This window comes from Salvia miltiorrhiza, chromosome 1 (genome assembly GCF_028751815.1).
Source record: "Salvia miltiorrhiza cultivar Shanhuang (shh) chromosome 1, IMPLAD_Smil_shh, whole genome shotgun sequence".
Lineage (NCBI taxonomy): Eukaryota > Viridiplantae > Streptophyta > Magnoliopsida > Lamiales > Lamiaceae > Salvia > Salvia miltiorrhiza.
The window spans coordinates 57,210,709-57,223,796 of record NC_080387.1 but is presented as its reverse complement, the minus strand read 5'-3'; the positions used below and the strand labels follow the sequence as shown (position 1 = coordinate 57,223,796).

At 36.2% G+C, this 13,088-nt stretch overlaps 3 protein-coding genes across 5 annotated transcripts; 2 read left to right on the top strand and 1 right to left on the bottom strand.

Annotated features, from left to right (window-relative positions):
- Positions 1-264: 264 nt before the first annotated feature.
- LOC130997679 (uncharacterized) lies at positions 265-6,872 on the top strand. 3 transcript variants are annotated; one of them, XR_009093146.1, is made up of 9 exons: positions 265-1,179; positions 2,364-2,419; positions 3,019-3,128; positions 3,262-3,421; positions 4,485-4,577; positions 5,285-5,416; positions 5,847-5,921; positions 6,432-6,505; positions 6,594-6,872. XR_009093146.1 is itself a non-coding variant. In XM_057923097.1 (8 exons), exons 1-7 carry the CDS (start codon positions 465-467, stop codon positions 5,886-5,888), a joined length of 1,308 nt encoding a protein of 435 aa, XP_057779080.1. In that variant the 5' UTR covers positions 271-464; the 3' UTR covers positions 5,889-5,921; positions 6,432-6,872. The 3 variants fall into 3 exon arrangements, 2 of the variants coding, with proteins under 2 accessions (XP_057779080.1, XP_057779082.1); XM_057923097.1 differs by having other exon boundaries at positions 271-1,179; positions 6,432-6,872; XM_057923099.1 differs by lacking the exons at positions 5,847-5,921; positions 6,432-6,505; positions 6,594-6,872 and adding an exon at positions 5,172-5,190 and having other exon boundaries at positions 271-1,179; positions 5,285-5,422.
- Positions 6,873-8,942: 2,070 nt separating this feature from the next.
- On the top strand, positions 8,943-10,730 carry LOC130997670 (chitinase-like protein 2). The gene is made up of 2 exons (XM_057923085.1): positions 8,943-9,517; positions 9,921-10,730. Exons 1-2 carry the CDS (start codon positions 9,130-9,132, stop codon positions 10,490-10,492), a joined length of 960 nt encoding a protein of 319 aa, XP_057779068.1. The 5' UTR covers positions 8,943-9,129; the 3' UTR covers positions 10,493-10,730.
- Positions 10,731-11,356: 626 nt separating this feature from the next.
- On the bottom strand, positions 11,357-12,502 carry LOC130997662 (uncharacterized). Its single transcript, XM_057923073.1, has 2 exons — positions 11,935-12,502; positions 11,357-11,677 (listed from the first exon to the last, which is right to left on the bottom strand). Exons 1-2 carry the CDS (start codon positions 12,296-12,298, stop codon positions 11,622-11,624), a joined length of 420 nt encoding a protein of 139 aa, XP_057779056.1. The 5' UTR covers positions 12,299-12,502; the 3' UTR covers positions 11,357-11,621.
- Positions 12,503-13,088: the final 586 nt, after the last annotated feature.

The window sequence follows — 13,088 nt, the reverse complement described above, 5'->3', positions numbered from 1 at the left end:
ATATAATTTTAAAAATATCATGTGTGTCCATCATTACTTGGGCATTTGCATCGATATGCGTGAGGAAGGGTAACAAAATTTTTATCCAACTTCGCAGTATTAAAGTTATCCGGGGGCGGATTATTAGTATGAGTTATTCCCACAAAATAGCATGTAAAAGTGAAATTAAGTAGGAGTTGACCACATTAATAGAATATGATTGTATCAAATATCACATTAACCTGTATTAATTTAATTTATTCTACCTAAACCCATATCAAACATGCCCTTAACGTGAAACAATTTCAATACCGATGATAACTGTAAACTCAAGCTCAAAAGGGAAACTTTTTCCTCCTCACCTGCAATTTTCCCAGGGACCGTCTGAATTTATATGATTTTGATTTAAAAAATTTGTATGCTTCCAACAATTTTATTTTCTCAGTAGGCGTAGGGCCACCCAGTTTCTCTCTCTATGTAACGTAATGAGCAGCTGCTACTCTCTCTCACTTGAGCCACTCATGTACCTCAGTTTCTCCGACCGCTGTCGTTTCCGCCACGCCGTCGTCACCTCCGCCGCCCGCCGTCACCACCGCCGCCGCCTCCTCAAGTATTCCCCTAATCACCCGTCGACGCCTAGCCATCAACCCGCCATCTTCAAGCTCTCCGATGACACTCTCCAAATAACCCTAAAATCCCCTTCTAGTTCCCTTCAGAAGCTCGATACTAAACTCCATCAGTTCATCGACCTCGGCCGCGAAGCTTTCGATGACCTGAGGACTGTCGTCGCCGTCGACGGCAGCACCGGAGGGGTCGTGATTTCATGTAGGAGGTCAACGGTCGAGTTCTTCTCTGCGCTGTTCGTTTCCAGTTTGGTGCTTGTAATTGTTGTTAGGAGTTTGTTTAGAATGCGAGAAAGTGGCGGCGAAGTACTGATTTACAAGAGGGATAGAAGTCTGGGCGGCAAGGAAGTGGTGGTCGGGAAGAGGGAGGATAGTTGGTTGAGGAGCCGTACATCGACGCCGTTGAGCTCAGAGAACGCTGATTACTATTACCAGAATAAAAGCAATAGAAGGAATGCGTCGAGTAGGAGGAGGAAGGTGAAATTGCCTCAGTGGTGGCCGCAAGTTGTGAGTCAAGGTCCCGTAGAAGTTGAAAATAAGGAGGAATATCAGAGATTAGCTAACCACTTGATTCAAGGTTGGTCCTGTTTTATGTTTTATTTTTTATTCCTTAACTTTACATGATTGGCCTAGTGTCGTGAGAAAGGAATATCTTTGTTTTGTATATTTGTTAACATTTAATGTTTAGACTCATAGGCCTCCTGTGTCCTGTTAACAAAATTTAATGGGTTATATATTGAAAATTTGAAATAATAAAGAAGATACCTTCGTATGTTGGGATTGAGGCAGTGCTGGAGTGGAAATTCGGGCTTGTTTGTGGAGACACCAAAAGTAGCCTTTAGGAGTCGAGATGAGAGTTTGTATTAATAGAAATATATAATGCACCACCCAAAAGGAAAATGTTTAATATTGCAAGCACTTCTAGTGTCCATGTAGGTAATACTTTAGATACATATTTATCACCATATTTGTAAACACAGTTTCAGCATTATATACGTGTACGTGTATGCGTAGAGCACATGCAAGAGAGAATCATGCCTGAGCTTAGCTAAAAATTTGAATGCTCTCATTCTGGCTGCTAACTGCTATGATAAATCAGGTTGTTCCTGTGAAAGACCTGTGTAATTATAAGTTTATAACAATGTTGTCATGTGTAAATTATTACATGGGGTGGGATAGGCCTCCCTCCATTCTGATTACTTAACCAGTTGCTTTGTAGCATGCTTTTACCCCTAAAAACCATGTCATTGCTGCCTTTCATTTTGTTAGAACTTAGGAGTAGGTAGGTGCTTGCAGCACACTCATTGTCTACTGAATGAGCCTTTGCAGCCTGCTTGGCCAAAAATGGAAAATCTTTCTCCTTTGGACCCTTGCTAAGACTAAGAGTGAAAGATGTTGTTTTGGTAATTAAAATGCAGAGTATGCTTTACTCTTTTACCTTTATTGTTCATGCTGATAGCAATCGTCCGTGGGTTGTCCAACACACGCGGGATGCACATGGTGGTTAATGGTTTATGGGTCCGTATTACCATAGGCCTCTCGGAGGATTTCTATTCAGTTGCTGTTGTTTTCTCTTCGACAATCACCTTTACTCTATCACATGCTTCATGTACAAGGGGTTACACAAACTTAATAGATCATTCATGCAGGCTCTCTACTTATGATGGAGAAGTTTATTAAAACTGTGTCATATTCTTGTACTTATTTCTAATATTGCCCCTTTGTAAATCTTCTCATTTATTTTCCTTATTAAATATCCAGTAATCATGGACCGAAAAATGAACGGGGAGGACATTTCAACCAATGATATAGTCCAGGTCAGTAATTTCCTACACAATGAGTCTAAATATAATGTTTTATTTGTTGCCCGACTCTATCCATAAATCCTTGAAAGCTTATTTATGTAAGAACAATCTTGTATTTGCAATTTGCTAGATTTTGCCATTCGTGGCACTCCTTGATGGTGATTTTTCTCTTAGGTATCTAGTGGTCATTAAGAACAAATTTACTATAGTAAGATACTGACTTTTAGCTTGTAGGATGATATTGCTGAATTATACCTCAGAAGATTTAAGATGGTTGAAACTATGATTGTGTTCACCTGTTGAACCTGGCATTTACTCATTTTTAGTTCTATGCCAAAGTAAAATCTGTACACGACTACTTGGAGTTGGAGCATAGAAGAATAGGCTTGGCTTTTTAATTAGATAAATATCTACACAGCTTTCAAAATTAATGAAACAAGAAAATACCAGTGTGTTTATGTCTGGAACATTTATAGGCTGTTATTCACTTCAACGGTGACGCATCATTCTAAGTGGGATAAGTGTATGCTTGCTGAATGTGTGAAATATAATATGGGGCAACTGCAGTGCATGTATGCTGAAGTGATTTTCTCACTTGTTATCTGCAACAGCTACGCCACATATGCAAGACATATGGAGTCAGGGCCTTCATTAGCACTGAAAATGCACGCGATTCACTTTATCGTGTGTCAATTAATTTTGTTTTGGACTACTGTGCAAGGTACATGAGACACAACTTTCACCACTATCTCATAATAGTTGTTTCTGTTCTTTTTTTCTTTCCAAATCAAGATTATCCATCTGAAACGCTCATTTTGTTTCACAAATTAGTAACTTGATTTAATTTCCTGTAGCATACCAGATTTATCCTCCTCAATTGAGATTAATGGTGAGGGTGTGCGGGAGTTCATAGCTGGATTTTCTGATAACCTTGGTCTTGATAGTTATCATGCTGCAAGAATGGTATCTGCAGCTGTTGCTGCACGCACACGGTCAAAAATCCTACAGGCTTGGGTGTGTTATCTGGTCTTTGTTTATAGATTCACTAATCTGTTTGCCTATAGTTCACTAACTAAGACCGAGACTCAAAATAAATCAAAACTACTTTCTTAGATAGTTACTTCCCATTTTCACATTACCTGTGACCACCCCATCACACTGATAGTTTGAGAAAACTATAATATAATACTCCCTCCGTCCCACTTCAATTGGCACATTTGCCTTTTTTCTTTGTCCCACTACAATTGGCACTTTCACTTTTTCTACACACATAAAAGAAGTGGACCCTACCTACTTTACACTCTTTATCCTTTATTCTTAATCTCCGTGCTCACTTCAAAAGTGCCAATTGAAGTGGGACGGAGGGAGTATATCAATAGTTTCATTATTCCCATTCACATATGGCAGAGTTACTTTTGTATTGATATTTTGAACATGGAGATTTTCCGATTGGAGGTTAGGGTTCCGGTATTTGGCATGGTTTGTTACCATGGCATCTAAAATGATTGCAAAAACATTAGTTAGTTCTCATTATGCTTCTTAGCATCTAATAAGCTTGGTCAAGGAATTCTATCAAGACTCAAGACTAGTCCAATAATTTGCATTTTCAAATTATCCCACTTCAGTATCATGCTATACCTTGGATAAGAGATCTTTAAAAGCATATCGTATACAAATACCGAACTGTCTCATCTACATCTTCTCATGTCATACTCTTGGTATAGTTGATTCCATCTTACCAATGTACGCAATCGTACACTTGTGATGTGTCGGAGTGTTAATATGACAGAATATGTTAAAAGTATAGAAAGTTTCAATTCATTCATATATTGGAAGAATGCTGTGTTGACAAAGTGCCTGAATGTCTTTTGGGAGAAGAAAATTGAATAGCTTGTTGCATGTAAGAAATTGTATTTGAAGATATGAACGTGCTGTTGCGTTTGGGTTAAAAGGATGGGGAGAAGCCATTCAAAAACTGCCTTTGTTTTTCTCCAACTATACTTGTGTTGAAAACTAAAATCAACTTTGGTTTTTCCAACCATTGAGGTTCGATTATCAATTTAGTACTCTATTTCAGGCACTAGAAGTCCAAAATAAGCATTCTGAAGCACTAGTCGAGCTATTCAAAGTATGTCTTATTCACCGGATCTTCCCTCCTGAGGAGAACTCGGTACGTATATCTGTCACTTGTTTTATGTGAAAGCTCTCATCATGCGCATGCTTCTCAGCCCAGGAATTTCACATTTAGCTATTATTTATTACTCCCTCTGTCCCACTATTAGTGTCTCAAAACTTTGGGCATGAGAATTAAGGAGAATGTGTAAATTGGTTAAAAGTGGTAGGGCCTACACCTTTTCAAGAGGATGACACTAATAGTGGGAAGGAGGGAGTATTAATTAATACCTACAAGACATGTTATTTTAAATCATAAACGGAGCTACATCAACATGTTTCCTGCAGTCGCTTTTTCGTACCGTAAGGATCTTGGTGATGATAAGAACATAAGGGCAGGGTGTTTGGGCATATTTGGAGAACTTACCACAAATAAAGTGAATCATTTACTAGTCCAAGGATACTGTTGAGGATCTAGTTCAATTGGAAGGAGAAAATTCTGTTGTGTGTCTTCAGTAATCTGTAACTTGATTGTATGTTCTGCTAATCTACCTTTGTTCAAAAGATACTGATTGCTCGTTCTTTTTTCCAATCTGCAAATGTACTTCTCTAATACTACAAGTTGTAATCTGTAATTACCACTTCAAAGCAGGTGGAGATATATCAAACATGTAAAACACTATTCCCTTCTTAAGAACTGCAAGTTTGTAGGTTGAAAATCTCAATTGCTGATAGTTATGATATTTCTTCTATTTGCTGTGGCAGCCTGAGATGGAAATGGTAGCTCAAAGTCTTGACAAGTCCTTAAATGTAGACCAAAGAGAACATTTATTGAACTCCTTCATCACTGTTTGTGGTGAAGATATTGATCAAGGTGTCGTGGAAGCACTGGGTTTGGTATGTCATTCTAGACTTTGATTTTCAATACCTTGACTTTTTACATGATTTTGTGTTCTATTTGTTTGTGGAGCGTTAGGAGAACTTTTCAGCTGAAGTGAAGCCTATTTATTTGAGTTACCGCTGCGTTACATTCATTTATTTTGCCAAACTGATTCTAGTGCTAATTGCTTCGAAAGCTATTTACACCCTTTTCAGTAATCTGCCCCCACTTCTCATTATTTATGCTGCATTTTTAGTTGAGAGTTATGAATGGAAGTATTGACTATTACGAGGAACTTTTCAACTGCATACAAGTTCTCTTGTATATCTTACTTTCATCATGGATTCTCTCATTATCCTTACTATTTAATATCTATGTATCTTGAATTTTCTTTTGGCGGTAGCAGTTTGTTAAATCTGAGCCACACTTGTTGGTATTCTCGCGCAGGTAGGTGCCAAAGATGAACAGGGAACCCAGCATGTTTTATAATGCATACATAGTTCTTAACTGGACTACCACAATGTAAGATCATTCTCAATAGTCAATAGTGCTCATGACATGATACTTCACAAATCTTTTGATGAGCTCCTTTTGCTCTTTATTTATCACCTTCAATTTAAAGCTGATTTATTCCTAGGATGCATCACCGTCACCCTTTTACTTATATTGTATTTCCCAGTTGTTGGTGAAAGGTAATAAACCTAAGCATGAAAACTACAGATATGTTTGGTTTTCATTTGATAGGTTGGGGAAGGGACATATTCCATTTCCTTTTTTTACATAATTAGATCTAATTGATGAGGAGACTATCTGTAAGTCTGATAAATATAGGAAACACGTGGCTAAAGTGTATGTGGATACCAGAATTCTGAAGTCTCTTTGCTTTTTCGCAGAGTTCATGTTTGAACTTTGAAGGTGTATAAGTATGTATCATGTATGCTATTGTTTAGCTCCTCATAAGAAACTTTACTCCTGGCTATATGTTGCGTTACTTCTTATAATTTATAAATACTAGTATAACTTTGTTGGTAGATCAAGGCGGTAGCTATATCTCAATTAAATTCGGATCACCACTGAGGAGGTTGGAATTTTAACACCGTTCTCAGGTATGATACTCAAATCATGTGTAGTTTTTTTAGGTCTGCAGCAACAGCTGGAGCTTGGGAATTTTTGCCTTGAAGCTCATTCTTGCAGATTAACTTATTTTGCTATAGTTTCGAGCAGATTGGAAATACCAAGTCTTTATAACATATTGATTTGAAAATCGAATTTGTACACACTTTTTCTTTTTCAGATAAAAGAAATGTATGCTAGTAGATATTTACAGGTTGATGTAGTAACCATAATCTACTTCTTTCGAGTATGTTAGCTTCTTTCTAATATACATGTTCATCGATGATGTACCAATGACACGAGGTTGCCATTTACTATGTGAATAAAAATAATAAATCTCGCATTTTTTAAAATGAAAAACAATAGTTATGTGATTGTTTGTTTTCCCTTTAAGACTATGTATATATATAACTTGTTTACCAAGGGTTAATGTTTGGAGATTGAGAATTTTTAATTTGGATTGCACTTCTACAAGCAAATTTTCTTTCAATGTTGGTAACGATTTGGATCTGCTACCTGTTAGAGCATCTGGTGCACGCATAATCTAACAAACATAAACTTTAACATTTTAACAAATACTACTTTCTTCGTCTCTCAAATATATTTTTTTTTCTTTTCATTTTGGTTCGTTCCAAGAATATCTTCCTAACTTATTTTTGAAAATAATTTTACTAACAATTATTTTTATAATTTTCACTTTTTATGCGATCTATTTTTTACTTATCAAATACACAACTAACTTATTTAAAACTTGTGTTACTCTTTCTTAGGAAGATGTTTGAGAAGCGAAAAGAAAATAAACTTTATTCAATTTTGTTCACCCCTAACGTCAACATGTTAAAATGTTAGCTAAGATAGATCACATGTGATGCGAGTCTACAACCATCAACAAATATGCTAAATATTAGAAAACGATCCATCTAATTGTAGAATGATAAATAATTATTTAATTGAATAATTAAAATGTTAGTCTAAATTATTCATAAGTTATTCATCTCATATTAAAATATGTAAATTAAAACTTGATTAAGTTGAATTAATTTTATCAATCATATTTTATCGCTCAAATTAAATACTTTCAGATATTATTTTTGGTTCGAGGATAAAAAAAGACTTTTTTTTATAATCTAAAATGATCTATCGTGACATTCAGTGACTAGTTTGGTGTGCATGCAGTATTAACGCTTTGACCTCAAATTCCAGTTTAGTGTTATATAATTTAAAAAAATTATATTATACTTTTTAATAAAAAAAAAATATTGGTGGAATATATTATTCAAGGACAAATGTGGCGGGACCGCCTTACCTTCCATGGGCCATAGGGGTTGCTTCATCTCAACCTCATCTCCGCCCTTCATTTTACGCTTGCTCACATCTCACCCAAAATCACGTCAATTTTCCTAACATAATTTTTTTTTTCTTGAGTTAATTGTCTATAAATACATTTCTATTCAAATTTTAATTTTTGGAGTATTAATTTCTTAATAAATAAATTTTAATTGTTTAAAATTCGATCCAAATTAAAATTTAGGTCACCCTTAGTCGCACGTAAAACTTTTAAAAAATTAATCAATTTTGTCGAACAGATAGATTTTCTCATGCAAATTTAAAAAGAGTTATAACTTTTAAATTGCAAAGTAATTAATTTTCGACTTCATAAGTGTGACCGAAATTTCAAACAATTAAAAGTTTATGTATTTTTTAATCAATAAAATAATTTTATTTAAAATCAAAATTTAAGTATATTTAGTATATTTATAAACAATGAACCTTTTTATATTTCATATTTTTCATTTGCCTATTTTGCCTTACTATAGTTCTATGCCTCTAAAAAAAGTTGAGTAACTATCAAGCAAGCCTTCAAAGAAAATAATCTCATCAATTTAGAATCTAAAGTCATTGAAACTATTAATAGAATGGGCAAAGCATACTAAAAGTCCCTAAATTTAATTACTAGTTTAAAAAGGAAAATCTTCTAAAACACAACTTTAAGGATCAAAATTCTCAAAACAAGTCAAGATTTGAGTTCACATACAATTAAACAGTAATAAAATTTGAATATAAATTTTTAACAGTCTGAATATATATTTGAATCCATATAGACCTTTAAGATATCATTACACAATACTGTATTTTTTATTTCACGTCTCAAATTGATAGGTAAGTCATTGGGTAAAATTCATAATTTGACATCATATCATAATTAATTTATAAGAAAATAAAATAAAGAAATGTAGAGATTTTTTTTTTTTTTTGATCGGGCAAAGTCATGTTAGATGTTAGTAATTAGTTCCTCATCCACTCCAAGAACCACCTTATCTCTCCATCCACCAAATCCACCTTATATCTCCAATCTCCAATTCGCTCCCAAGAGGGATCGAACCCAGGTCACTTCACTTAAGTGAGGACCCGGTGCTAAAGAAATGTAGAGACGAGTGATCGCCTTCGCCTCCAACATTGCTTGCGAAGGAATTGATTCTCCACAGAAGCCACGTTTTTAAGTTCCACTTTCACTTTCTCTCCCTTTCCTTCTCTCTCTCTCTCTATTAAACATCCATACCTCACACCTATTCTGCACATCCATCAAATCTCCTCTCTCTCTCTACTTTCCACACCAATGGCGGCCAATATTCCCAGCATTACGCGTCTGGCGATCATAATTGTAGCTGTGACGGCGGCGGTGGCGGCGGCGGAGTCATCGAAGGAGATAATCGTGAAAACGGTGAAGGGGCAGAAGGTGTGCGATCAAGGGTGGGAGTGTAAAGGGCTGTCGAAATACTGCTGCAATCAGACCATCTCCGATTTCTTCCAGACTTATCAGTTCGAGGATCTCTTCGCCAAGAGGAACACTCCGGTGGCCCACGCCGTCGGCTTCTGGGACTACAAGTCCTTCATCACCTCCGCCGCCGTTTACCAGCCGCACGGCTTCGGCACCACCGGCGGCCACGACACGCAGATGAAGGAAGTCGCTGCTTTCCTCGGCCACGTCGGCGCCAAGACTTCTTGTAAGCTTTATTATTATTATTCGACAAATTATACGAAAAAGTCTCAATTTTGTTAACAATCTTCTTTTTTTTCAAAAAAGCACTCGATGTTTTAAGCGTGACATTATAGCACATGGATTTCTAACTCCTAACTTTTCAAAGCACAATTTTTTTTTCAAAGCACAAATTAACAACATTTTAATCCCGATTGCACATTGGATAATAAGTTTCGATTATAAAAATGAAAATACATTGCAGAGTTTGATTAATCGAAAACCAAATCGATTGGGTTTGAGGAATATTTCAGGTTGATTCACTTGATCATTTAATATGACACTCATATATTTTAATAGAACATTTGGTCCGTATGGTGTGTGAAGGAACATTGAGAATAATTTATGAATGGTTTGATACAACAATGCAGGTGGGTATGGAGTGGCCACCGGCGGGCCGGAGGCGTGGGGGCTGTGCTACAACAAGGAGATGAGTCCCGACAAAGACTACTGCGACGACTACTTCAAATACGACTACCCCTGCTCCCCCGGTGCTCAATACTACGGCCGTGGCGCCATACCTCTCTACTGGAACTACAACTATGGCGCAGCTGCTGAAGCCCTCAAGCAAGACTTGCTCAACCATCCTGAATACATTGAGCAGAACGCGACCCTGGCCTTCCAAGCCGCCATCTGGAGGTGGATGACCCCTCCCAAGAAGGGCCTGCCCTCGGCTCATGATGCCTTTGTGGGCACGTGGAAGCCCACCAAGAACGACACCATGGCCAAGCGCGTCCCCGGCTTTGGAACCACCATGAATGTTCTCTATGGGGATAGTGTTTGCGGGCAGGGTGATGTTGATCAGATGAACACCATCATATCTCACTACCAGCACTATCTTGACCTAATGGGCGTTGGCCGGGAGAAGGCCGGGCCTCACGAGCTGCTCACGTGTGCTGAGCAGGAACCCTTCACGGCAGCCTCTAAATCGTCGTCTTCTTGAGTGTATACTTGATGGAATGGAATAAGAGGGGCGGGATTTTTGGCCCTAGCTATGATTGTGTGATTGTGCAGATTTTGTCTAAGTTGAGTTGTTTTATAAATAGTTAGCATTGTATATGGAGGTACAAAGTTGGTGAATTGTAATGTACACTCAAAGATGATTCATGTTAAGCAACATTCTTCTCTTTGCTACGAGCAAGAAATTATATATACAACCACCTTTGATGATGAATTATAAATTAATCTGTTATTGGATTGGGGATTGCAATATGTGAATTGAAGTTGGTGTTGTTGCTCTCTGTTATACAGATCTTTCGTCCGAGTTAAGTTGTTTAATTCACCTTCAACTTCAAGTATACAATATCTAAAAGTCAAGACGGAAATTTATGTTTTTAAATTATTACATCTTGAGAAATAATAACATAATTAGTTAAACGATCAGCAAATCAAGAACGGCATAATTAATCGTGTATACATAGCTGTATAAATGCGAATTCTTGTCTCTTTTACACTCTAGATTTTTCATTTCATCTTTTGTTTCACATTATAGAATATGGAGTAATTTTTATATATGAGATTTTATAATAAAATGTGGATATATATCTTTTTAACAAAAAGTCTAGCTATCTGTCAAAAAAACAAAAACAAAAAGTCTAGCTAATTAATGGTATATTCTATACACAATAATCTTCATTGTTATGAAGTTTGAATTCGTATTTGAAATAAATATCCTTTTTTTGTACATGTTTTTAGATGAAATAATAATTTGTGAATGCAGAATACATAAGTGTGCCTTTAAATTATGAAAGCATTATGCAATAGTGGGTACATTTTTTTATATAGCAATGATATATAACATGCAATCTCTAACAGTAGGTCAGTAGCAATATTATTACAATAGTAGCAAATAGGCTATTTTTCACAATTGCATCAAATCGAAAACAATACAATGATAACATGCAATCTCTAACAGTAATGATATTATTGGGAAATGGGGCATTAATTTCTCATAATCGTCTAAAATTAAAAACAATGATAGCATGCAATCTGTAGCTAAAAGTACGTATATGAACACCTAGCTATAGGAATTGATACAACACAAGTAGTAACCATAAGAGTGAAATCTTGATTCAGTGCACAGAGATTTTCAGAGGGCTTCTTTTCCCCATTGCACTCGCACCATCATCTGCACACACACAAATTCACAATCAAAATCATAATATTTCAAATTATTTAAAGTTTGAACAAATTAAATCATACCAGCAATTTACATGCTCCCATTAATAAACAGCAAAAGATTTGAAAAGCAAAAAGAGAGCAAGAAAGAAAGAAAACATCTTTAATGATTATAATATTTTCTCCAAAAAAACAATAATTAATTAAAACTAGACATCAAGAAGTAAAAAAGAAAACGTTATTAGGAAGTAAGAGCGACAAATAAACCGCAATTGTGGATGAATATTGGGCGAGGAGGCGCCGGCGCGAGCAGTCCGTCGTACTCGGCGGCGACAGAGGCGGTGAGGGCGGCGTAGATGTGGGACCAGGTGTTCCTCTGATGGTCGAGATTGCGGAGACTGAGAGCGAGCATCTCCGGCCTCGAATATTTCTTGGCGCAGGTCTTCTTGATTTTCCAATCCTTTCGAGGCCTTTTCTTCATCGCAATCGCGGTAGTCTTGCTTTCTTGGCGTCTGCTGATTTTGCCCTTTGAGATGAGGGCAGTATCAATCAGCGCAGTGTCGTCCACCACCTCGATCTTCAGGAACTGCGTTCCTTTCAGTTTTCTGCTGATTTCTTCAATTTCTGCCATTTTCCGAGGACGCGAAACGCGACGACTTCCACATCGAGAGAGACGGTAATAATATTTCAGCTTATCAGAAAGATTAATGATTAAACAGTATCAGTAGCGTCTCTCGCTTATTTATAGATTTCATGAGATTTTGATTTTTTTTTTCTTTTCCCGTGGAGATTTTACATTTTCTATTTTTAGTACATTTTCTGGCTTCTAATCTTTCTTTCTTTGTGAATTTCGACTTACTAATCCATATTATAGTCTAGTTAGTACTAGCAGTTAATAAAGTAGATCATTTCTGCTTTTCATAACTAAAAATAATGGTAGTGTTGGATTATTTATACCGGTGTCCTAGGTTTTAAATAAATAAAAGAACTTATGGGCGCAGTCCTTAAATTTCTTCATTTAATACTGTTAATTTATATATAAAAAAAAGTAACTCAATGCAGCACGATGTGATTTTTTGTGTGTGCGTATATTGGTCAAGCGATAAGGGGTTAATGCATAAAATCAAAGGTCTTGGATTCGAGTCCCATTGTGGCACGACCTTTAAATTTATTTATTAAATATTATATAAAAAAAAACCTTATGGGCTGACTCATTATTTGGTCATATGTAATATGTTTATGAAATTAATTAATTCGGCTACAGATTAACTAAATTAAGTTCAAGCAATTATATTTAAGTGGGTTGGATCATACTTCAATGAAAATAACATTATCCTTAATTTGTAAACCACCAACATGCAAAAATATAAATAAATTTACTAGGCACGTTAAGACATCCGACTCACCCTTGTGAAAATCTT

What these genes read in the sequence shown, in the direction of transcription:
- LOC130997679 (XM_057923097.1), top strand. Translation starts at nt 465, where the DNA reads ATGAGCAGCTGCTACTCTCTCTCACTTGAGCCACTCATGTACCTCAGT. An exon ending in CAACCAATGATATAGTCCAG is followed by an intron (nt 2,420 to 3,018) that starts GTCAGTAATTTC and finishes TATCTGCAACAG; the next exon opens with CTACGCCACATATGCAAGAC. An exon ending in TCCCTCCTGAGGAGAACTCG is followed by an intron (nt 4,578 to 5,284) that starts GTACGTATATCT and finishes TTGCTGTGGCAG; the next exon opens with CCTGAGATGGAAATGGTAGC.
- LOC130997670 (XM_057923085.1), top strand. Translation starts at nt 9,130, where the DNA reads ATGGCGGCCAATATTCCCAGCATTACGCGTCTGGCGATCATAATTGTA. An exon ending in CGTCGGCGCCAAGACTTCTT is followed by an intron (nt 9,518 to 9,920) that starts GTAAGCTTTATT and finishes ACAACAATGCAG; the next exon opens with GTGGGTATGGAGTGGCCACC.
- LOC130997662 (XM_057923073.1), bottom strand. Translation starts at nt 12,298, where the DNA reads ATGGCAGAAATTGAAGAAATCAGCAGAAAACTGAAAGGAACGCAGTTC. An exon ending in AATATTCATCCACAATTGCG is followed by an intron (nt 11,678 to 11,934) that starts GTTTATTTGTCG and finishes GTGTGTGTGCAG; the next exon opens with ATGATGGTGCGAGTGCAATG.